Source organism: Populus trichocarpa, chromosome 13 (genome assembly GCF_000002775.5).
Source record: "Populus trichocarpa isolate Nisqually-1 chromosome 13, P.trichocarpa_v4.1, whole genome shotgun sequence".
NCBI classification, from domain to species: Eukaryota; Viridiplantae; Streptophyta; class Magnoliopsida; order Malpighiales; family Salicaceae; genus Populus; species Populus trichocarpa.
In genome coordinates, this window is record NC_037297.2 from 458,581 (window position 1) to 483,295 (window position 24,715).

Consider the following 24,715-nt stretch of genomic DNA (forward strand, 5'->3'; position numbering starts at 1 on the left):
AATGCTTAAAAGATGTAAATGTTTGAGATCAATCAAGGGCAAGAACACATGTTACCAAACTAACCATGATTTGAAGACAACGTTGTGATTCCAGTCACATAAACTGTGTGAAATCCATCACAAAATCATCTTGGGACGCAACATTTTGTATGCGTGAACATGATGAACTGGATTCGTATAATGATTTTTTCATGATTAAACCATATGGTCATAATATGACGACACTGTGAACATGATGAACGAGGCTCATACAATAATGCCTTCGTGATTAAATTATATGGTTATGAAACTAGAATAAGATTGATCCTAACTTGTCCGATCCATTAAATTGATCCAGGGTTTCAACCATATAATTATGAAATTAGAACAAGATTGATCCTAACTTGTCCGATCCATTAAATTGATCGAAGGCTTCAACTATAGTAGTTTGGCATTAGTTTTGAGTAGGAATTTTGACCTAACCTATTAAATCGATTCTAACTAAACCAACCGTGACCCTGTTAACCAAAATTTATTTGGATGTTGTGAGCCCCAGATGTAAGCAGACCAGCATTGAAGAAAGGTAACATCAGTCCAGTGTTAGTTAGTAGATGAGAAACGTGTCCAAAATTAATATTTTATTGTTATTTTGATATGTTAATATATATATATATATATTATTTTAATATATTTTCAAGTTAAAAACACTTTAAAAAATTCCATCTCCAAAAAACGCTAGATATGTAAATTAAAAGCTGGTTTCTTCACAACCAACAATCCAGCTGCATCATCTGGGTTCCCCCACCCATGTTCCCAGGATGATGGAAGGTTTTCATTTTATTACCAAACTCGAATGAATGCTTAACTAATCCGCAACAACGTAGTTCAGATTAGTTCGCCACTGTCGAGTGTCACCCCTTAAATCCATGCATGGTAACTGGTAACATATCTCATTGGGGAGAAGAGAGGACAAGTATCGGAGATACAGAGGCTTGGAGTGAGCATGGCCAGAGCCATTTATTGGGTATTGCATGATAAAATGAACGCACCAGAAACATGGCATTAATGGAGTACGATCAAAAGTTACACAAAAATATGGGGGTGCATACACGAGGAAAAAGGCCTCAAGGATGACAATTAAAAAATACCTGTGGAGTCAAATGAGCCAACAAGCCATTGTCTTGCCTTTACAACATTTCAAGGGAAATTACCAACTGGAACCAGCTTCTAAATTACTCTGACTCGGTATTCCAATCACATCACTTTAGCTATGTAGCAAGGGCCCCATGTGTTTAAACGATTTTGGAGTTCAAACTCAGGCCAATAATACATAGTCTTGTCCCTACACCATTTCAAATGGATCAACTGGAAGCAGCTTCCAGATTATTTTGAGCTTCCATTCCATTTCCACAACTGTAGTTGTTCAACAAGGACTCTATGTGTTTTACTTCTTTCGGCATGGAGCCAGTCAGGACCTAAAGCCAGCACCAGAAAGCATAGTAAAATCCAAAGATTGTCAAACATAACTGTTTCAAGCAATGATATTATAATGATAGGGTCAGTATCCTGCTATTTTCTCTGATTTTAATTGTTCAGACGGTCTTTTGAGAAGTCACGTTATTTTTGAAGAAATATCAAAACTAAGACCTGGGAAAATGAAGCAATGAAAATACAGATGTATCAGTGCATAACTTGTCATCAATTGATTTTCTAGTTCAGTGGTACTCTCTACATGAAGGACTGAGGTCTTGCTTCAAGTCCTACTTGTCATCCAAAGAATAAAACAATGCCCACCAAAGAATAAAAACAATGTGCACCAATTGTCGAAGCATGCCTAAATTAACTAAAAGTGAACAGAAGGGCTGCTAATAAATTAAAAAACCACTCTTCTCTAGTTGTAAGAGAACCAGAATTTGACTGGCATTGAGAAGTTAATTTTGGTTTTTACCTCATAACCAGTTTCAGTAATTAGGACTTCATCCTCGATCCTTATCCCAATACCTCTATACCTGCATTAAGTATCAATATGAAGAGTCTATAAGAAAATTATCTATATGAACATTGTTCTCACATTTACATTACAGCATCCAGCATGCAGACAAACTAAATATAAAGAATTTCACAAGACAAAATAATAAAGAATTGGAAATTAACCGCAAAGTATTGCTTATCAGTTATTACTAAACTGTGAAGCAAAAGTCGAATTCAATAAAAATAATACATGAAGTTTGGGACAATAATTGTCAAAGATTAGGAACAGTGAGGCAGATAGGTTAAAAAAATACAAACATCATTACTGTATCACAAACCAATCTAGCAAACACATGCCAAACACAAAAAGTGCAAAATCAAGTGCAGTGTGTTCATCTGCCTAGTCCTTGCATAAAGACATCCTCGAGTGCAGTTATAAGCACCTTCTTCTTATAAAGTATTTAGCTATAAGGGAATTGGGTTCAGCTTCAAATTTTATAGCTTCAAATTTTATAGAGTCAACAATGAATTAGGCTAGCTTCAATATATATTTTTTTTACTTGGCTAGCAGGAGATTTTCATATTTAAGTTTTCCGTGTTGAAGTGGTTCAACATGAAGTATATCCAAGCAGCTTGCACAAGTTCACGTTTACTCTGAAAGCTGCAAAGCAACTAGCTTATTCATGGCATGATTCATCCTAATGGCTTTTGTGGGAAGCTATAATTTCTTTATGGTGAGAAGTACCTATCTGGACCATCAAAAATGGATGGGATGTAGACTCCTGGCTCAATTGTTATAACCTGCCCAGGGAAAAAAGAAATTATTAATTACATACTACGTATAAAACTATGAATCTTGAAACTTTTTCTAAACAGAAAAAACGTTCATATTTTATAGAATTATTTGAAATAAACTTGATGCTTTAAATTTAAAATCAGTTAACCTTATGATATATATCCTATTCATATGGACCCCACTTGACTTTTTTAGACAAATAAATTAACTAGTCAGTTGAATCGGTGGAGAGTACTTACAACACCTGGCTTCAATAGACGATCATAGCTGATGTTAGAACTATCATGGACATCCATCCCTAGATAATGACCTAGACAAAATAAAGCAAATACAAAGAAGAGATTAATGCAAAGTCGATTTGGAAGATGGAATCTGCTTTATTGCCATAACAGTAATCTAGAAACTAAAAGATAAAAGGTACTTATAGAGAATCACCAGCATAACCAAAATAAGATGAGACAAACCTATTGAAGTTGGGTTCAGCTGATGGTAGGAATTGCTTCCACTACCCTTCAAAATTCCAATCTCCTTAAATCCTTTACACAACATCTCAACCTATCCAAGCATACAACATTATTGGAAAATGGAAATGTTTCTTGATAAATGAGCTTTGTTCGCTACAACATACAAGTATATACAACAAATATACACTGCAACATGGGAAGAAGGCAACTAATCTATGTAACTCTCACACCACTAAAGCGATTGGATGTTATATATTTTCCTTCTAAGACTTGAATTTGAGGCCACCCCAAGCCCATATCCATCCCAAACTTGTATAAGCATTACCAAGGAAATCAGGTTGAAAAATATAGTATAGCATTCACATATCTAATTTTTGTCTTGAAAATGGAAATACAAGATATGATAAATGACAGAGATTATCCTCGGCATGCTCATAGGAGTAATAGTGCCCAAAATAGTGAACGAGGACTCATGTGGAAGAGTGAACAACAAGTGCAACAATTTGTAGAAAAAAAAATAAATCATAGTATGAGGGAAGATTGACCAAAGCAGCAAAGCTAGTCAACTGAGCTGAAAATCAATTGGAGCATCAGAAAATCTCAGGAATTATATGGATCTATCACCAAGATGCAAATTTAGGCCTACAATTGCATTCAGACTCCTAATCAACACAATCCAAGATTCACAAACTAAATCACTGGTACCATCCTTCAGTTTTTCCCATAGAAACATCTAGATGCAAAGAAAATCTAGATTTCAAGGTCATACCGAATAATTGTGAATTTGCCGAAGGCTAACACCAGGTCGGCAAAGTTTCATGCTTTCCTTGTTTGTTTCAAGTACAAGATTGTAAAGCTCTTCCTGAGAAATGCACATCCAAACCATCAGCTTTGTTACTAGGCTCATTTGGCTGAAGTAAGGAATTGAAAATAGAAATACTTGAAAATTCCAATAAAGCAAGCTGAAGGTTGTGTGCATGCTTATTTCTTAGTACAATAAAGAGAGTGAGAAGTGAGAAGATCATTTTTCAATTTACTACAAATCTACAATGCAAGTATAAATTTAAAACATGTATCTAGACATAAGGTAATCATTATTCATGCAGTGTTAGTATACATAGAAAGATTGACATTACACATGCAAAGAAATGCATACACAAACTTGAGCCAGCCATAGTTAAACCCCTCAAAAAGGAAAGATTTTTATTGCCTGTGTCCATGCACACATATCCAGCAGTTTTTCACCCTATCTTAGCCCAACTACATCTGCAATTTGCAGGTATACCAAGCATGAATACAAATGCATATCACAATTTCATGGAATTCAGTTTGCATACAGGAACAATGTCATTGACAGTCCACAGGTTTCACAATTTTGCAACTTGCAACAAGGACATATGCAAGATTTCAGGAGGATAGCATTTTTCATGAATTAGTATGACGAGAAAAATTTATGCGATTATTTTGAATCCCTCTGTATTGGCTAGTTTACTGAGTATTGGCTCAAGACAAGTGCAAACTTCCCAGTGCCACTACATAATTTCAAAACTAGACTACCAAGTACTTCATAACATTCTCAATAGATAAGAACATGAATCAACATTTATTATCGCATACATGTACTGAAGAAAAGCTACCACAGGGTGGCCAGGTACGTGTAAGATCACTGACATAACCATGTAACTCACACCCAACATCCATCAAAACAAGATCACCATTTTTAATCTGCAAAATCAAAGCGGAGGACACATAAAAACAAGGGTCATATCAATGTGTCAATTACATTTATTAGTCTATTTTCGGATGAAGAATACTTAGTTTCTGCTTTCCATATAGGAACTTACTTTTTGATCATTTCGGGAATAATGTATAACACTACCATTAGATCCACCACCAACCACAGGATTGAATCTGGTGGAGACAATATCCAGAAATTGTCATGAAAACAGAAATGAAGTATGTTTAAGAAGTAGAATTCAAGTCTCAAGTATAAGAATAGAGCATGTAAAAGTGGATAAAAGAACAATTCAATCAGATCATAAAAGGTGAAAAAGTTTACGCCATCCTCTGGGCACCTCTCATTTTGCTTTCATATTCAATTTTTGCTGCTAACATGCCCTCATGAGGATACATCTTGGAATGTAACATTGTCTGCAAAAGACCCTATACAACACCAAAAATGACACTAATTTTAGTACTACATAGGCCATTATTCTTGTTCGCATCACTAAAAAGTCAATTTACCAGGCATGGTAATCAAATAAAATTTCGCTCAGCAAGAAAATTGGAAAGAGGCATATTTGTTCGAGAGAATTTAGTTCTAAGAGAAACAAATGAAAGAATTGGATTGAGGTAGGCTCTCTAACTCTGCAAATAAAAGTCTCTGAAAGTGTTCAAATTCTGAAATTTCTGTCTAACAAATGAGAGATGCATGGCTGGACAGTGCTTTGCTATCAACCAGTGGGGCCATTTTTATGTAAATCAAGAAGGACGTTAGTCTAATGAATATATTTAGATATGAAACAACTGTATAAATTATTTTTTTCTGTCTTCGAATGAATGTTATCCATAATGCATCTCTCTTTAATTATTGCAGAAAGCAGCGAGTAGTTTTATCAAATTATTCAACAGAAAAGAAGACAATAATCAAGCAAACGCTCATTTAAAAACAAGTTGGCAAGAATGTATGATTGGAGGTACCTGGCAGACAATTGATGCAGCTTCTTTCATTAACTTAAGCTCAGCAGGTGATTTTATCCATCGCAGCTCATGAGTGAAATTAGAAAGGTCTTTCACTTTGCCAGTCAGAGCTGCCCTTTGAAAATCATCCAATTCTGTATACATTGGTGTGGCCGTCTGCATGTTGTGAAACAGCTTTGAGGACCCCCTTATCATACCTGGAAGGATCTGCAGCATTTCCGTTGGTGAAAGGAGAATTCCACCATCCAAGTTACAAATATGGTTACATTGATGCATTTATAATAATTTCCAACATCACCAAAGTATTCATCTCACATCACGTAATTTGCTCAATGGATGTGCTTTCTCTGCCTTGAATGACTCTAATGCTGCTTCTACACCTGCAACTTCTCCTTGCCAAATAACATCCTGACACACACAATAAAGAAATAAATTGTCTGCCACTCAAATAACTACATAATCAATCTACAAAATGTTGCAGTGCCACTCAGAGATTATATGCATGGATTGATGTAACAAGCTCATCTCAATAACTTCTAAGCAATTCATTTAATTAGATACTCTATTCTAAACTGCAAGTCCAATGGGCCAAACCTTGCAGGAGTTTTAACTCATTCTGAAAAAAGTAGGTAAAATATAACAATTATCAGTAGCTATCATGAAAATTCTATAATGCAAGATGGGGAATACATGACGTGTTGCTTCTGGCATGAACATGCATAAACCACATTCATGACCCAATACTGCCACACCACCAGGTTGTTGGCACCCAGTGATATACAAGTAGTCAGCATCCTGTCGAAATGTGTAAGGCACAACATCGGTCATCATCTTCATAGGAGCAGCTGCAATGATGGCCAAACTTTTCTCCGGAAGAAGCTCCAACAACCTTTTCCTTCTTGAGATGTACTCCTCAGTAGTTATGCCTGGTGTGATCTCCCCTTCCTTTAGCAACTGCCGAGGCAAACAGAAATAGGTTCACTAACTTTGGAAGGAAAAATAAGTGTAATCTGAAGCCAACTAAAACTCAAAAAGGTATGCATAACTCCCTTTATTTGGAGTGTAGGCATATGCAGTTTCATCATTCAAAACATCAAACATTTTTTGTAATCATATGATTGCAAGTTTGTAACGTGACATTCGCAAGGCATGCACCAAGCATAGGAATCTCATGTGTAAGTGCGTGTTAAGCAGTAGCACCTGAGGATGAGTTGCAGGAGTTGGCTGTCCAATATCATGGACCTTATTTGTGGAATAAGTGCGGCGAACAATACCCTGAAAACCAAATTCACCAAAAAAAAAAAAGTTCACAGCTGTTTCTTGAAGGGGAGGGGCACACTGACAATGGGGACAAGATATCAGTGGACCAATTTGCACCACCAGCTGACTACAATTGACGAACCATATAGGAACTTGATAAAAAACGCTAATAGAGTAAAATCAGTGACCTCATTTACAACATAATACAAAAATTAAACAGTTTATCGGAAGCCAGAAAAACTACACACATTAGCCAACATCAAAACTCAAATTTGCAACATCCGATCGCATAATAGCTTCAGTAACAACAGATCAGATAAAACTGTCACTGCACTATTCTTCAAAGAAAACTATCACTACACTCCTCGTAGAGATATGAATGCAATAACAAGCACTAAACTTGCACAAACTGAAAAAATGAAACACAATGTGCACCATAGCTCAAAGAACTCGAAAAACAAACTTGAAAAAAACCCAAATTTCAAAATTGGGAAAAACAAAAGAAGAGTATAAAAACAAACACCCGTAAAACCAATATCTACAATTTTCAGATGGTAAAGTAACAATCTTTCACACTATTTGATAAGAACCCACTTCATATTTTAGTCCAAAACTCAGACAAAAGCACTAAAAAGATTGAAATGTGAGATGAGAAGTGATTTTGAAAGAAAAGCACTGTACTTGTTTGAAGGGAGTAGCTCTCTGCAGTAACTTCCGTACAAGAATCTGCATCTTTGTTGGTTCTTAGTTTTCAGTTTCAACTTTCAAGAACCTGTGTGTTCTGTTGCCTGGTCTTCTATGTGACAGAAGTATAACTGTTTTTTTTCCTCCAGTACAGACTCTGTACGGTGCGCATATCATAAATTCTCAGTTTAGGGTTTAAGAAAGAAATTTAGTTCTAGTTTTTCTTTTTTTGAAAGAACATTCCTTCTTGTCTCCTCCTTCTCCTTCTCCTGGATGCTTAAAACGGTGTGTTTAGGGGAAAAGAGATTTATTGGTTCATAATTTGTTTTTTCAAGTTTAGTAAAAAGAAAATATTGGAGAATGAGAATTTATTGATTAATCGATATTTAATATATTATTTAAATTTCAAGTTCAAATTTAAATCGAAATTAAAAAAATATTTAATCAAGATTATTAATTTATCAGGTTATATTTGGTAAAGTGGATATTTAATCAAGACAGTGCAAATGAAAATGAAAAGCTGTTGGTTGTTGAAATTTCACAGTAATATACTCCTCAGAAGGTGAAGTCTACACTTCACTTTAAGTCAAACTTACTAGTCTCTTGACAATGACATGAAATGTATTATAATCAAGTGATTGAAACTGAAAAAAATAAGTTGAAATGAATTGTATTGGCCAGTAGTAAACATCCTCCAGAAACTTAGTGAGCTGAAGCACAAAAGCAGAAGCCATCTTTCTAAAATCGAATTTAGAAAGATGGTGTAATCAGTAATTGTATCATGCTCAGTAATATAACTGAGAAGCCATCATGAAGTAACAATATTGGTTTACAAAGGGTTGTTAATCGCATTAGAGAAAGCGTTGAAGAAAGCCTTTAATCTCATCAATGTATGGACTCCGGGTAGGAATGATATGACCACAATCATGCTCAATAATAACTGAGCAGTCATCTTCAAATAAGGAAGCAAGTTCTCTGCTGGTTTTGTTTTCAATCTGCCTGTCCTTGCCTGGAACACTACCAAATATATGGAGAGAAGGGCAGTTGATTGATCTGCGATCGATCTCTGCTAGTGGAAGAGCAAACCCAGCACACAAAATTGCAAATCTGAAATCAATGTCAACCTTTAGCCTCCCTTGTGAACAAAGTAAAGTAGCCATCGCTGCTCCTCATGAAAATCCCAGTATCCCGTCAAATGGCCCATCCTGAGAGAATACTGTCTTCAAATATGATGGTGATACATTAAACCCTTCAGTTTGCTGCTGATACCGGAGGGGATCAAATAGACTATCTGCCTTTTTCCAATCAGTGACACTCCTTCCTTTGCAATCAGGTGCGATCAACCGAGCTAACTTGCCCCTGCAAGTTTCTGTTGAGGGAAGAAATTGCTGTGATGAAAGTGACGATTCATCACTGCACTCTAGTTCAGAGAAAACAGGCAGGTATATGAATGGCAACTCATGGGGTGCATCAACAAAGATGAGCTCAACAATGCCTTTAAGTTTCTTGGCTAATGATGCAGTTCTTCTAAAACCAGAGGCATTCTGCCGAAACCCATGCATGCACAAGATTCTTAGCTTTATTGGAGGCCTAGCACCTGCTTTATTGGATGAAGAATTACATTCAGACCAAAGTTCACGAAGAAGAAAACAAAATGTAACGATGTAACAGGACAAAAAGACAGAGAGATGTTCACTATTAGCACAGAGAGCTAGCATTTTACTGAGTGTTAACATGATAAACATGGAACCAGAAGGATCCAAGTGATAAGGAGACAGACCTTAACCAGTCCCCCAAGCAGTTGAGGCAAGAGGACAGTATTTGAGGAAATGGTTTTGAGTTCAAATTGTGGCAATATATCTAGTTGTTCGCCATTTTCAGCAACAATTGACTCAACTCCCTTTCCATGTTTCAGGCATAGCTCACAAACAAAAACAGCTTCCTCCTTCTGCTCACCCACAAATTAACAAATAAGAACCAACAAAATACTGAAACCTTTAAGTGGAATTGAAGAGAATAAATAGTTCATCAAACTACATAGAAATCAGGCAATGATTGTTTTTAAAAGGCAAAAAGAAAATCTGAATAGCAATTATTTTCAGTTTCCCTTTAGATAAAAGTTCAGAAGCATCGCTTAACATTCTTGGATTATTCACAGGGAAAGATGAAACTAGCTAAACTATGATAGGGATGACATGCTTAAATGGTCAAACATCTTAACATTCAACAGCTGAAGGATTCTAGCCATCAATACTTTACCCGACAACAATCACAGACAAAAACTAGCATTCTACAACATGAGCATACACATCGTGAGGAGTCAAAGGACAAGCCATGGAGAAGGCAGGTTCCCAAGATATTTGTATCTGAGCTCCTAACAGAAAATCCTAAAGTCACCAAACAAAATTACTGGGCAAAACTGACATGATAGTTCTTTTTTTTTTTTTATTGATCACCAGAAAGTTCAACAAAAGCCACATCATTATGCATTCACCGAAGGAAAAGGTAAAAACTTTAAAATCAATAGAGCCATGTTTACTCTAAGGAATCATACTGGTGATCAAAAACAAAACTATTTCCTTTGAAAAACCACCATCAGGAAATTGTTCTAAATAACGCCGTATTCCACCAAACAACTGCAACAAAGCAAGCATTGCAAAATATATTGTTATCACAATCAACAATCAAGACCTAACTTCTTCCGGGTCTTATGATCAAGGTAAATGCAACACTAGCTAGCTGAATGCCAGAGCTTACCTGAAATACATTTTCAAATCCAGCACCTTCAACCTAATATAGGCCAATGCCATCTCACACCTGATTCCTCCAGTGCAATACCTATACAACACCAGAACATGTTAAGACAAGAGTGGAACAATGAGCGTGTTGAAGTAATAATTGCATAGAATTTCAATCATGAGATCATGGTTTTTCAAATCGGAAGGGAAATAGAAAGTGAAGTTCAAGAAAACACCCAAAAATGTCAATTTTGGAACAAGCACTTACATCAGGACATTCTTTCCTCGCAATTTTTCAGAATTATCATCTATCCAGGATGGCAGATCACTATACTGCCTGATTCCTGGATCCAAAGTGTCCACATTTGGCGAGTCAAACTTCCCAATTCTTGTCTAATACAAATTTCTTGCATCTAATAAAACAAGACCTTTATCATCAGCTACACTTTCTTTATCTCCAAGCTTCCCTGAGAAACATATGCAAAATCGCCCAACTCATACCATTACCATTCATCCATTCCCTCTATAACAAAACACCACCACCAAATTTAGAGAACAAAATATAACAAACAAGAATAAACAAAGCCAATAAAATGAAAGCAAACCAAAAGGTAAAGCAAATCAAAAAGGAAATCACAACTCACCAGCATTTTGAAGAACAGAATGGAACTCAGCAGCGGACAAATGCCTACCAGCATTTGAAACATCAGGTGCTTTCGCAAGAGGGCAAGGACTGAAAGTAACCAATTCCCAGCCACACCAAAACGCAATAAAATACAAAACAAAACTTATCCAATACCAGAAGGTTAATAAGAATAGAAACCAAAGGTTAATAAGACAAAGATTCATACCTGACAATGCGAATGGAAAGTGAAGCCACATTCATGAGCAACCTTATCATTCAGTGGAAAATGACAAGAAGCAAGCTCGAAATCAGTCCCTTCAAATAAACTAAAAGCTTTCACTGCTTCAATATTCTTCTACAATGAAGAAAACTTGCCACCAACCTTAAAGCAAAGAAAAAAAAAAGAATTCCAATATTCTTATAAGCAAAAAGTTCCAAATTTTACCAAAATTGAACTTAAAATGCTAAACCCAAAATTCTATAAAGCAAAAAGTTTCAAACTTTCCAATGAGATTGTGATTTGATTGAAGAAAAAAAAGGGAACCCAAAAATTTAATGACCAAAAAGATTCAAACTTTGAGATGTAAAATGAAGATGGGCTTATTGAGTCGAGTGCAGTACAGTGACATTAACACCATGGAGAGAGAGGCGGACAAGGCCAACGAGAGAGAGGGAGGTGCAGTTGGAGTTGTAGAAGGAGAGGAGTGAATTGAGATAAGCGATTTCTGTTTATTTGTGGTAAAGAAGGACACCATACTGTTCTTTGCCTCTGTCTTGTTGATTCTTGCTGTTGTCTGCCATTGTTGGGCTATGCAGGTCTGAACCACTACAGTGTAAAGGGCCTGCCCTTAATGTTTTAGAAGTGGACTCTTTATTTTTGGGAAAATCTATTATCAGTCCCCAATGTATAATAATTTTCTCAAATGGGTACACAGTCACAGACAATATATTTTACCAATTGGGTCTCCAATATATTCATAAATCCTCAGCATGTCCTCTTTCGACAAATATGTCTACTCTCATCTACAAGTCAGGGACCCAATTGAGAAAAATCTTTAGCAAATATGTTATCAGAAACAATCCAACCGAGGATTTTCAGTATGTTGGTGACCTGACTGGTTTAGGTCCCGTTTGGAAGTGATAGCTTCTTTTTTTTTTTGTATGTTTTTTAAAAGTATATTTGTGTTGAAAAATTATTAAAGTGTATTTAATTAAATTGATGTATTTATATAAAAAAAATTTAAAAAAAAATTAATATATTTTTAAAAAATATTATACCAAACACCCATTTCTTATTAAATGATAAACGTAGCCATGTTGCATGCCTCAATACTTGCAACTTATATACCACAGTTGTTTAGAGCATTGTTTGCCTTGTACACAAACATAACCAAATTATATGCCTAAAAGAAGTTTATTACGTAATGTGAAAATAATTATTTTTTAAAATATTTTTATTTAAAAATATATTGACATAATATTTTTTTAGTTTCTAAAATTATTTTTAATATACGATATAAAAACATCAAAAAACTTAATATGAAACCAAAAAAATATATAAAAACATAAAAAAAAACTTAATTTGAAAAAAAAAATTTAATTTTTTTAAAAAAACAAACAGCTGTGTTCTACGAACCCAACCCAGCTCAGTAGAGAAGCCCATTGACCTAACCTAAGTGAACCCAATAATCCACATATAAAACTTGAAGCAGGTCATGAGCCAGACAAGATCTCTGAACCACACTCAAACATGTAATCCATTCGAAACGCAGGTTAGAAGGATGCATGATCCGTTAGAGCTAAAATTTTTGTGGCTTCATCCAAGAGCAAATGGATGGTCTCCATGTCTAAGAATCCATTATATCAATCGCAAAATGCTGATTCCATATCAAGACAATCACAAAGATCACTTTTCCTATGACATATAGTTTTACAATTCAACTGGTCAAATTCCAAGATGGAGTCCTAAGGTTGTAACATTTTTGACAATTTCCATCGATGAATGAAACCCTATGTGCCAGACCAAAAATTCTGACATTGGCAGCAACAAACATATAGAGTCGAAAATTTCAATGCAAGTGAAAAAACCTAGGAAGGTAACAAAACATATTCACCCAAACTTGAAGCCACCTTGGGGAACACTAGGCTGGTTAGTTCCAAAAGCAAAACCTTGCTGATTTCCATCCCCACCATCTTGGACAATCGGTTCTCCATCTTCTTCCTCAGCCCAGTATCTCTCCAAAATCTTCACTGCCTTTTCATAAATCTCGTTGTTGTCATGAGTTTGCAGATTCTCAATCTTATCCAATCCATCACATTCATCAACCATTTGCGCATACAGATTAACTCCACCATTTAAGCCCATTTCCTTGTCAGCCTCACCCACCTTAAGGATGTTCTCCAGCCCCTCAAGGCAGACCGTCACGATCCTGGGGTCTGGGCAGATAAGAAGATCACACAGTGGTTTAATGCAACCCTGGCTCACCAGAAATCTGCAAGAATAATAGATCATGCCATGTTCAGGTTTGGCTTATAAGCATTATACTGCAAAATATGAGAAAGTCTATCACATGGATACAGTGAAGTTGAGAGGTTAGATCTCACAATATACATTCTTTTTTTTTTAACAAATCACAATGTACTGTTGATGCAAAATACAAGATTAGAGCCAAACCACAACTGTTTATGATTAGGAGACCATAAACTTTTAACTGACTTCTACTTAATTTCTCAACTAAAAAAATTATATTTTCAGATCACCAGCCACATGATATTTTCAAACCATGAATTTTTTTTTCTACACATTCATTTGGGAAATGCTCCAGCATAAAACAACACAATATGAGCCAACCAATTAGTTTATATCTGCATTTGTCTGTAGACATGCATAAACTATTTAGACTAGAAAAAAGAGGAAACATACTGAATTTGTTCATGAGAGCCTGCAGAGGTGGCGTTTGAGATAGCCCAGGCAGCCTCCTTCTTAATGTCAAACTCCGCATGTTGCAGAAGGTTTACAAGAGGGAGAATAATATTGGCCTCAATAACAGCCTGTTTTAACAGAAACACAACCAAAATGCATGCTTTGAGTAACAAGAAGCATCTTTCACAAAGGAAGGAAAGCTGCATTATATGCATCTATCCCACAAAAAAAAAAAAAAAAAAAAACCTCTTGCTCCTCCCTCCCCTACAGGTAGGTACATATTGAAACTTTATACCAGTACAAAAAGTAGTTCATTTATCATTTCTTTAGTAATTGAAATTATAAAAACATGACAGGTGCATGGTCCATTGCTCCAAATCCAGTTCATCTGAAACACAAATTTCAAAGTAATAATTACCTGTATTTGAGTTCTATTTCCAGCTGTGATATTAGAGATTGTCCAACACGCTTCTTTCTTGATACTTTTTTTGTGATTTTGCAAGAGAAGTTGGTGGAGACAAGGGAGGACTTGATTGTCAATTACAAACTGAAAAAGAAAAAAAACAACAATTTAAAGAATGATCAAAGGAAAGAAAGCACAACATTTTCAATGGAAATATGCATGCACACATTAGCATGCAAAAGAGAGAATTCAAGTAATCATTTCAATTATACAAGCCTAGTTACATGAAATTAGTATCTAAAACAATTTTAAAGGACAAAAGCAATAAAACTGGTGTTCCCAAATTTAGTCAAATTCTACAAGGTTGATAGTGTTAAATCGAGAATAAGCTATCAGGTCTACAGAAACGAAATAGTACACAATATGGGAAGCACCTGAGTCTGACCGTCATCGCCTGTAACAATGTTTCCAACTGTTCGAAGGGCAGGAATAAGAACTGTAGGTGATGGATGACTAAAAGAAACATATAGTCAGCACAGCTAGTCAAACTGCCATAAAAACTGAACAAAATACAAACAGTGCGGATAAAGGAGGGTGGCTTGATTGCAGAAAATCAACTATGCTAAATAATATGGTACAAAGAAGTGCATAGTGATACAGAAACTTACAGAAGAAGCTCCACCAGACGTCGACAGACACCAGCATCAATCACAGCCTGAATTTTGTCGTTTTGACCATCTGAAAGATAGGAGAGTGCCCAGCATGCATCTGTTAAGACTTCTTCATCATTCAAGTGGATAAGTTGCTGGAGAACTGGCAAAGCAGGCTTCACCTGAAAGAATCCAAGAATGAACATTATAACTGCAGTACATGATCAGCCATTCAACCATATGGAGCCAAAAAAGAAGTGAATACATTTAAAAAAATATTACTATTTGAAAAGACTATATTTTAGGTTTTCTAGCAAATCAACAGAAACTATAGTTATCTCCCAGTTCCTACCTGATCAAATGGTGTTGGTGGCTTGCCACGACAAAAATTGGATAATGTCCAGGTAGCATTCCTAAGCATGGATAATTTTGAATTCTCATTTAGCTGAGCTAGCAATGGCATCAGAGCACCATGACCAAGAACAAGATCCCTGCAACTTGGGGAGTCGCCCGCAACATTGCCCAAGGCCCATACCGCCTAATCAAGAAACAGTAAGGGTATAATTCAGTATATTTTCAAAGGCACATGAAAAGAGCTACCCTGGATAGAAATATGGTCAAGCTGGGAATGCAAAAGAAAGAGCAATGAATGGAAAATTCAGCATATTTCAGTGAGGGGTTGAGAAATGTTAGAATACAAGGCATTTATGCTGCCTTGTTAAGCAAATTGCGACAGAGGTATTGCTGTTTAAAGTTTATCTTGAAAGCCAAAAAATATTGTCCAAAAACACCGTAAAGCAACAAACAAAGTTCACAAAAGATGAAGCAAGTGCCAACCTGCTCTCTGACATCATCACTTCCAGAACTAAGAAGCTGCACAAACATAGGAACAGCACCATGGTCAATGACAACTCGTGTATGCTCTGATGTTCCAGAAGCAACATTAGTCAAAGCCCACGCAGCCTCAAACTGCACATGAAAACAAAGTCAATTCTTGCAAGATTAGTAATCTTCAAACAAGTTATTTTTCTTGAAGAAAAAAGAGGATTGGTGCGGACAATCCTACTTGTAGTTGAGGCAGATCGTGCCTTCCAAGGAATTCCACAAACCGCGGGACCACACCTGCTTTGATTACATCATCTATAGGAGGACTGCGCTCTGCTCAGTGATGTGGAAAATAAGTAAAGGTGTGTCAGAATCAAGCAGGTGCATTGCTTCATGAATAGTATGTTCTGTATATAAGTCCTATACATACCAATAGATAAAAGCTTTCTAAACTGAGTGGTTGCTTCCAACTGTAAGGAAGGATCATCAGACCACACTCCTTGGACCATCATCGGAAGACTCTCCAACTGTCAAACAACACAAACAATTAGACACAAAACATCAAATCTTTGATTGGCTAGCATGAAAAGGAAAACCAAAGGCTAAATTTAAATTTTAATACTTATTTTTTTATGAATGGGCAGATTTCTATATTAAGAAAGAAGAAAAAAGAAAAACAATGATAAAATAAATTGATAAATTAAAGGCTTGGAGATGAGGAGGACATTTTCCAGTGGCAGCACCTATCACCGTGCTATATGTTCAAAATTATGATTTCAACAAACTCATCAATCAAATACCATTCCCATCTCAGAAATCAAAACAAAAATAAATCCAATTCAATTACTTAAGAAAGGGTGACATGGATGTCCTCCTTTGAGCAAAATCCCATCTCTCTTCTTCATAATATCATCCATCTTTAGTTACCTAATTTTACAGCATTTCTCACTTGAAAAGAGAACTCAAATAAGACCCAAGATTTATTTCTGGAGAGATTCCAGCTTCAATTAAAATAATGTCCAAAACTCTAAATCCTATTCCCCCTGCAGTTCTCATCCATCAAAAACATTTAACACAGAGAAATGAATCTCCTATTCATTTTTTGCGATGGAATTCTATGACCACAAAGCACTATAATTAACCCCCTCCAAAAAAAAATCTTATTCAATAGATCTTTCAGTTCATTAATTCATAAAATTCCCAAAAACTAAGCCAAGTAATTAATTACTCATTATACACTAAAACCCACTTCAGATTCAAGTTTCTAACTTCACAAAAACCATTCAAAATCAATTTTCTTTAAAATAAAAATAACCCCACAAAGCAATCACAACGAGCAGAAAACTCGAAAGGGCTGTCATTATCCATTTCATATTACACATTAAACCCACCAAAGATTCAACTTTCCAAGTTTAAAAGAGAAATCAAGAACCCACAAAAACTAACGAAAGTAAAAAGAATAACAAAATGGGTATTTCAAAAAGTACCTTTTTTTCGATATTGGCAGCATGTTGAGCAGCATCAAGCAAAGGCTGACTTTGAGACTGAAACAAAAGACCTTCTCTTCTTTTCTTCAAAAGATTGTCTTCTCTTTTATTCTTTCTGATCTCCAGTAAATTGTCCTCTCTCCTCCTTCTTGCTTCATCTGCATCCACTCCAGTCTTGTACGACTTCTTCCTCACCTCTGTTCGTGTACCTGGTCGCAGCGACATTGTTGTTTTTAGGGTAACAGAGAGATTGACGTTTTGTGTTCGACGAAATGTCAAGAATAGAGAACGTAAGAGAAAGGGTCACTAAGCGAATGCCAATGTATTTGTTTTGAAAGTAAGATGGTGCGATGGTGTTGTAATGGCTATGGATTTTGGAGCTTGTCTTGCTTTTGGTTTCTTGGGCTGTACCAAGTGTCTGCCAGGTTCTGCACTTTATGCTATTCCTGTGGTTTTTTGAAGTTTTGGGCCTTTGCTTCTTAATGACAAGGATAGGCTATGCTTGAGCCTATTGGTCTTGATAGTGCCTTTCTTCTTCTTTTTATATCAATTCTTGTCCTTTTTTCCCCTTAATAATCAAGAAAACTAACCAATTATAAAACTCATATACACCTTTGAATAATCTTTGAATGCCCCATGTGCATCTGACAAGTTTGCTCTTTCGTATTGATTCTGAAATTATTAAAATTTACTTTAAAATTATGCTAGAAGTATATTTATTAAAATTATTGCTCTAACTAGATATTTTTATGTTATTTCAATATATTTTTTTTATCTTGAAACACCAACTAAATATAAATTTAAAATAATTAAAGAAAAAATCATCTTTAATTAGCGCATAAACTGATTCAAAAATACTTTATGATATGGAACAAATCACGCTAAAGAATGATGATAATTGTAGTTGTTCTTGCCAAGATTATTCCTGATCAAAACTTTCAACTAGGTGAGAGCAGAATTAATAATTTATCCATCATATTGTTAATGTTTAGAAACTTAAAGGGGCCAAGATTAGCAATGTTCCAACAATTGGATGCATGAACAGCTAGGTTCATCTAATCATCTGAAAATCTGTACCTAATTATTGAACCAAGAGAAAATCCATGGCATTAATTAGCTCTCAAATGTGTTGAATAAATAAAACGAGGGTCAGGAGATTGTGCAGACCTTAAATACGAGTCATCCCTAGACTCAACATCAACAGTTTTCATTTCATGACTTTGCTTTCAGAATATGAAAGAAAATTCTCAAGAGACATCACATGGAAAATGGGAAGAAAAGTGTTTGGTAGCGTTTGGAAAGCTGCATGCATGTGGCCTGTGGGCTGATAAAAGCAAATCAGATAACAAAGAAACAAAGTTAAAGAAACATGCATGTTGGAATATTTCACTCTCTGTTAAAGAAAAAGTTCTGCAGAAAGAGTTTTACTCATTATATGCTAGATGGATGAACATTCTTATCATCTTTCTTGAAGGCTGCAGCCTGCATAGAAATACGCTATGAAAAGAAAAAAAGGGAAAAGCACAAGGAGGCAGAAAAAAATTGTTTAGGTAAGCTTGCAACTTGCAAGTAAAATTTATGACTTAATTCCTGGGAATTATATATTAGGAAGAAAGTAGTTCAAATGTGTAAAATATCCTTACTTATTTAACATTCTCTCCACAGAACAATGCACTCTTAGCAGTGCTGCACTTTCTATATTTTCCACACAAAATTTCTAAGGACCTTGATCTCAAGAAACATGTTGCTAGCTTTTTCTTTAGTAAAGATAGCTTTGGCAAAGCTAGCTTGTTGCAACTTGCAGTGCCAAAATTTGATGAAACACGACATGCATTGACAGAGAATTCATTTCACTGCAACCTGTAAAGTAGTCTTTCATGCCCTACAATTGATTAGCTATCAATCTCTTTTCTTTTTGAAGAATAACCATCAATGTTTTTCTTCATTAACTAGTAACGACGATTCCTGTTTACATGCTGAACAGATGCAACATCCGAAAGTTTGATACGTTGTTTGTATTCAACCACAAAGCATTTTCTTTTCTTAGCTTGCTTGTTGAGAAAGAAGTTAATATCCAAACGTGTTTCACGTCTTAACCTCTAATTAAAAGGAGGCATGCATTCTTTTCGTAGAGCAACAAGATCCATTTTCTCACCAACCACCTAAAATTTTCAGCCCTTTGTCCTGCATCAATTTTCAAGTCTTTTGAAACCATGGCCAATATTCCTATAGGAGAAGTGCTTACCTTCTTGTGGAATGTGATTAAAGAACCTGTGGTTTATATTGATTACGAGCAAAATCTGCGCATCTTGGAAACTAAGATGGATGAGCTGCTGCATCTGAAGAACGACCTGACAGGGAAAGTGCAGATGGCTGAGGTGCGAAGCATGACATCTCGAGTGACAGGGTGGGTTTCAAGGGTTGAACGTATGATAACTGAAGTTAATGAATTGACGAATCAAGCCGCACAAGAGATGCAGAAGAACTGCTTTGGAAGCTGCTGTCCTAAGAATTGCTGGTCCAGGTACAAGATAGGGAAGAAAATTGATGAGAAGTTGAGAGCTGTTTCTGATCATATTGAAAAAGGTGAGAAGTACTTGAGCTCGGTGTCTTCTCCTGTTGAATCAGTTATGGGGTGCCTATGTGAAGTAGGGAAGTCAACTATTGGCATATATGGACCAGGAGGTGTAGGCAAGACTGCTCTCTTGACTCAAGTCAGCAATAACTTGCTCAGCTCACAGCTCCCATTTGATTTCGTTATATGGGTGGTGGCATCCCAGGATCCTGACTCTGAAAGAATCCAAGGTGATATTGGTAAGGAAATAGGATTTCTTGAAGATAGATGGAAGGGTAAAAGTTTTCAAGAGAAAGCTAGGGAGGTCTCTTCTGTTCTGAGCCAAAAGAAGTTTGTGTTGTTGGTGGATGATTTGTGGAAGCCAGTTGATCTAGCTGAAGTTGGAGTTCCTTCTAGAGAAAATGGCTCCAAGCTAGTATTCACCACTAGTTCAGAGGAGTTGTGCAACAGTATGGGCGCGGAAGAGAAGATTCGAGTGGGCGGTTTGGCATGGGAGAAAGCTTGGAAATTGTTTCAAGAGAAGGTTGGCGAAGACACACTTAAAATTCATCCGGACATTCCTGAGCTGGCAGAAACTATTGCCAAAATGTGTAATGGGCTACCACTTGCACTTATAACTGTTGGCCGGGCAATGGCTTTCAGAAAGACCCTCTTGGAATGGCGCCATTCCATCGAGGCCTTGAGCAGGGCCACAGCAGAATTTTCACGCACTCCCTGTCGGGACTTTGTTCTGCTGAAGTTTGGCTACGATAGTCTTCGAAATGACAAGGTTAGATCTTGTTTTTTGTATTGTGCTTTGTTCCCAGAAGGCTTTTTCATAAATAAGTCATACCTGATAGATTACTGGATTGGGGAGGGATTCTTGGGTGCATATAGTGATGCCTACGAGGCTAGAACTGAAGGTCACAACATCATTGACATTCTTACACAAGCATGCTTACTGGAAGATGAAGGCAGAGATGTGAAAATGCATCAAGTGATTCGCGATATGGCTCTGTGGATGGATAGCAGGAAGGAGAACCCAGTATATTTGGTCGAGGCCGGGACTCAGTTAGCCGATGCACCAGAGGTTGGAAAATGGGAAGTGGTGAGAAGGGTGTCTCTGATGGCTAACAACATTCAGAATCTATCAAAAGCACCTAGATGCAATGATCTGGTAACTTTGTTTCTTAAAAAAAATAATTTGAAGATGATTAGTGATACTTTCTTTCAATTCATGCTTTCTCTGAAAGTCCTGGACCTGTCCGAAAATAGAGAAATAACTGAATTTCCGTCAGGAATTTTGAAATTAGTTTCTCTACAGTATCTGAATCTATCAAGGACAGGAATAAGGCAGCTGCCAGTTCAGCTGAAGAACTTGGTGAAGCTGAAATGTTTGAACTTGGAGCATACTTATGAACTCCGCACGATTCCAATGCAAGTGATATCTAACTTCTCAAGCTTGACAGTATTGAGAATGTTTCATTGCGCTTCTTCTGATAGTGTTGTCGGAGATGGTGTCCAGACTGGTGGACCCGGATCCTTGGCAAGGGATTTGCAGTGCCTGGAGCATTTGAATCTGTTGACGATCACCATAAGAAGCCAGTATTCTCTGCAAACATTTGCAAGCTTCAACAAGTTCCTGACCGCCACCCAAGCACTGTCCCTCCAAAAATTTCATCATGCGAGGTCACTTGACATATCACTTCTCGAAGGTATGAACTCTCTAGATGACCTTGAGTTAATTGACTGCAGTAACCTGAAAGACCTGAGCATCAACAACTCCTCGATCACGAGGGAAACAAGCTTCAACAGCCTCCGCCGAGTGTCTATAGTCAACTGTACAAAATTGGAGGACTTGGCATGGCTAACTCTTGCTCCAAACATCAAGTTTCTCACGATATCAAGATGTTCTAAAATGGAAGAGATCATTCGACAAGAGAAATCGGGTCAAAGGAATCTCAAAGTGTTCGAAGAACTCGAATTTCTTCGGTTAGTTTCCCTGCCAAAATTGAAGGTTATCTATCCTGACGCCCTGCCTTTTCCATCTCTGAAGGAAATCTTTGTTGATGATTGCCCCAATCTGAGGAAGCTTCCCCTTAATTCTAACAGTGCGAAGGAACATAGAATTGTCATTCAGGGATGGGAAGATTGGTGGAGAAGGCTAGAATGGGAGGATGAAGCTGCTCAACATACCTTCCTTCACTCTTTCAAAGGCTGCTTGTACTAAATGTAACAGTCCTAGAAATGTTTCGTTTTCAAGTGCTAGATCTTCATATCATTATTTTAAGAAAAATATTGTCTGAAATGTACTCAAGTGTTTCTTAAGGTTTAATGTTAAGTGTAATTGTGCACATTTCAATATTTTTTATATATACATTAAATTGTTGAAATGATTTTGCATAAAGACTCCGTTATTGTTTTTAAATCTATTTATTACCATTATTTGCCTTGTAATGTAGTGCACAGCATCATAAAGAAAGCTGAGGTATAATACCAGCGAAGGGGCTGGGCGTTACTTCCAAGTTCACCTACATAAAAATGTAATAGATCTTGAAATACTCTTATACACCTAGTAATATATATTAAATAGGATTCAAGTTAACAAATTTAAGTTTAATTAAAAGAAAAAAAAAAAACCTTTAAATCCAAACCAAAAAGAAGCTAGAGATGTGGAGCAAGTCCAATATAGCATTGAGCGTGCCCCTAGTGTCTAAGCTCAGGCGTATTGCTCGAGCCCATAGGATATTGGACTTGTGCCCAGCGACTGGCGCTACATCCAAGTTCATGGGTGTTGATATGTGCTAGTGTCCAGGCTCATGACAATAATTTTAATTCAAAACATATTTTGAAAGTTTCTCGGTAACTTAGTCTATTAAAAAAAAAAAAAACCTTGAGTCAATTAAAGTTATTTATTTAAAAATATTAATAAATTTTAATCTGTCAATAATCTTTTAAGTCTTTACATTATTAATATATGAATACCTAAATACTTAAACAATAGCTATGATTATAAAACAAAAGGAACATCTCTTCTTTATTTATGTATACATATATGTATATGTATATATATGTATGTATGGAAGTACATGATATTGTACCGGACTTGTAGAGTCATGTCATGGCATAAATTATCAGAAATTTTTTACCATATTAATCTTTGTTAGAGAATAATATAAATCATATCATAGGACCTCGTCTAAAAACTTAAGTTATTGGGTTGAGATGGTTCTTTGACATGATATCAGAGTCTTGATGACCAAACGGTCACGAGTTCGAATCTCATCATTTCTATTTATTTGATAAAAATTAATCATAAGGTAATGTGGACTTGTGCAAATTTCAAGCCCAAAGAGCTTTCACTTGAGGGGGTGTGTTGGAGAATAATATAAATCACATTCTATGACCTAATCTAAAAGTTTAAGCTATTGGATTAAGATGGTTTTTTGACAATTTTTTTACCTAAAATATTAAAAAAAATTACATTGTTTATAAGTAAAATCATATTCAAGCCGAAAAGTTTTCAGTTGTTTAGAAAAAAATATAAGCTCATTAATTTAAACAATTCATAAATAATAAAATAACAAGAAGTATTATCCAAAAATGGAATAATTTTCATTCTTTAGAATTTTTAAGAATTTATTACTAGAATTGGTTTGAATAATTCAAATAACTAAGATTTCTTTTATTTGAACAGTGCCCATCCACCAGTTCTCATTGCATTTCAGAATCAAACAATTATTTGATTGTCTTGTAGTGCTTGGCAAGGAAGCTAGATGTAGTTTTTCTGCCCTAATATTTATTGACAAGAAGTCAATCATTGGAATCCTGAATTTTGTTTTCTTCTTATACTCCAAAATTCAAGTTTTGTTCCCTTATTATGCTTTCAAAATTCAAACATTTCCCCTCCATTGCAAAAAATCAAAATTACCATAATTTCTTGTCTCTTGCTGACCTCCATAAATATTATTTTGTTTTATTGACAATGAAAAATTACTCCATCTTGTTAGTAGAGAGAATTTAGTGTGTGTTTTGTAATGGAGGGTGTTTTTGTAAAAGTAATTTTTAATTGAAAATAAATTAAAATAATATTTTATTTATTTTTTATATTACATAATAAAAAATCAAAATTATCAAAAAAAACATCTAAAAATATTAATTTAATATTTTTTTAACTGAAAAATAATTTAAAAAACATATTAAACCAAGTAACAAACACTTCCTTAAAATATCCACGGCCACACAAGTTTGAAAAGTCCTACCTATTTTTAACCGCTACCGAATATATTTTCCATGAATCAATTTCAGCTTCATATTTAAGAGTTCTTTCAATTAGGCCCCTCTAAGATGTTTACTTATTTTATTTGTAAGCCTATTTCTCTTACTTTATTTTTATTTTCATCCCTGTACCTTTTCATCTTGGCTTTAGTTGACTCCTGTACATTTCGCTTTGTCATCTCTATCAATGTCAGAGACAAGTGATCATCGTGTTTCTTTCATTGATAAGGTGATATTCTTACACATTGGATTGAAACTCGGTCTCGCTTTGTAGATTAATTCGATGATATAAAAATATTTTTTTTTAATTTTTATATAAATACATTAAAAAATACTATAAAAATTATTAATTTAATATATTTTTAAACAAAAATTATT

General features: G+C 35.6%; 3 protein-coding genes and 1 pseudogene across 3 annotated transcripts; 1 reads left to right on the top strand and 3 right to left on the bottom strand.

Annotated features, from left to right (window-relative positions):
* Positions 1-1,014: 1,014 nt before the first annotated feature.
* Positions 1,015-8,147, bottom strand: LOC7465232 (intermediate cleaving peptidase 55, mitochondrial). The gene is made up of 14 exons (XM_002319441.4): positions 7,852-8,147; positions 7,111-7,185; positions 6,601-6,864; positions 6,226-6,318; positions 5,911-6,117; positions 5,270-5,373; positions 5,055-5,121; positions 4,828-4,935; positions 3,980-4,072; positions 3,211-3,301; positions 2,986-3,056; positions 2,696-2,751; positions 1,928-1,988; positions 1,015-1,454 (listed from the first exon to the last, which is right to left on the bottom strand). Exons 1-14 carry the CDS (start codon positions 7,900-7,902, stop codon positions 1,341-1,343), a joined length of 1,455 nt encoding a protein of 484 aa, XP_002319477.1. The 5' UTR covers positions 7,903-8,147; the 3' UTR covers positions 1,015-1,340.
* A 345-nt stretch (positions 8,148-8,492) lies between these two features.
* Positions 8,493-11,493, bottom strand: LOC18104008 (rhodanese-like domain-containing protein 6; annotated as a pseudogene).
* A 1,547-nt stretch (positions 11,494-13,040) lies between these two features.
* On the bottom strand, positions 13,041-17,961 carry LOC7487807 (importin subunit alpha-4). Its single transcript, XM_002319442.4, has 10 exons — positions 17,506-17,961; positions 16,449-16,545; positions 16,260-16,351; positions 16,031-16,162; positions 15,546-15,731; positions 15,212-15,375; positions 14,978-15,056; positions 14,559-14,687; positions 14,141-14,268; positions 13,041-13,709 (listed from the first exon to the last, which is right to left on the bottom strand). Exons 1-10 carry the CDS (start codon positions 17,728-17,730, stop codon positions 13,328-13,330), a joined length of 1,614 nt encoding a protein of 537 aa, XP_002319478.1. The 5' UTR covers positions 17,731-17,961; the 3' UTR covers positions 13,041-13,327.
* A 1,219-nt stretch (positions 17,962-19,180) lies between these two features.
* Positions 19,181-22,501, top strand: LOC7481694 (probable disease resistance protein At5g63020). The gene has a single exon (XM_002318907.4). The coding sequence runs from the start codon at positions 19,719-19,721 to the stop codon at positions 22,287-22,289; it is 2,571 nt and encodes an 856-aa protein (XP_002318943.2). The 5' UTR covers positions 19,181-19,718; the 3' UTR covers positions 22,290-22,501.
* The last annotated feature ends 2,214 nt before the right edge of the window (positions 22,502-24,715 follow it).

What these genes read in the sequence shown, in the direction of transcription:
- LOC7465232 (XM_002319441.4), bottom strand. Translation starts at nt 7,902, where the DNA reads ATGCAGATTCTTGTACGGAAGTTACTGCAGAGAGCTACTCCCTTCAAA. An exon ending in CATTGAGCAAATTACGTGAT is followed by an intron (nt 6,118 to 6,225) that starts GTGAGATGAATA and finishes GAAATGCTGCAG; the next exon opens with ATCCTTCCAGGTATGATAAG. An exon ending in AGAGGTGCCCAGAGGATGGC is followed by an intron (nt 5,122 to 5,269) that starts GTAAACTTTTTC and finishes TGTCTCCACCAG; the next exon opens with ATTCAATCCTGTGGTTGGTG.
- LOC7487807 (XM_002319442.4), bottom strand. Translation starts at nt 17,730, where the DNA reads ATGTCGCTGCGACCAGGTACACGAACAGAGGTGAGGAAGAAGTCGTAC. An exon ending in CGTCTGGTGGAGCTTCTTCT is followed by an intron (nt 15,057 to 15,211) that starts GTAAGTTTCTGT and finishes TGTTTCTTTTAG; the next exon opens with TCATCCATCACCTACAGTTC. An exon ending in GGCTCTCATGAACAAATTCA is followed by an intron (nt 13,710 to 14,140) that starts GTATGTTTCCTC and finishes TTATTCTTGCAG; the next exon opens with ATTTCTGGTGAGCCAGGGTT.
- LOC7481694 (XM_002318907.4), top strand. Translation starts at nt 19,719, where the DNA reads ATGGCCAATATTCCTATAGGAGAAGTGCTTACCTTCTTGTGGAATGTG.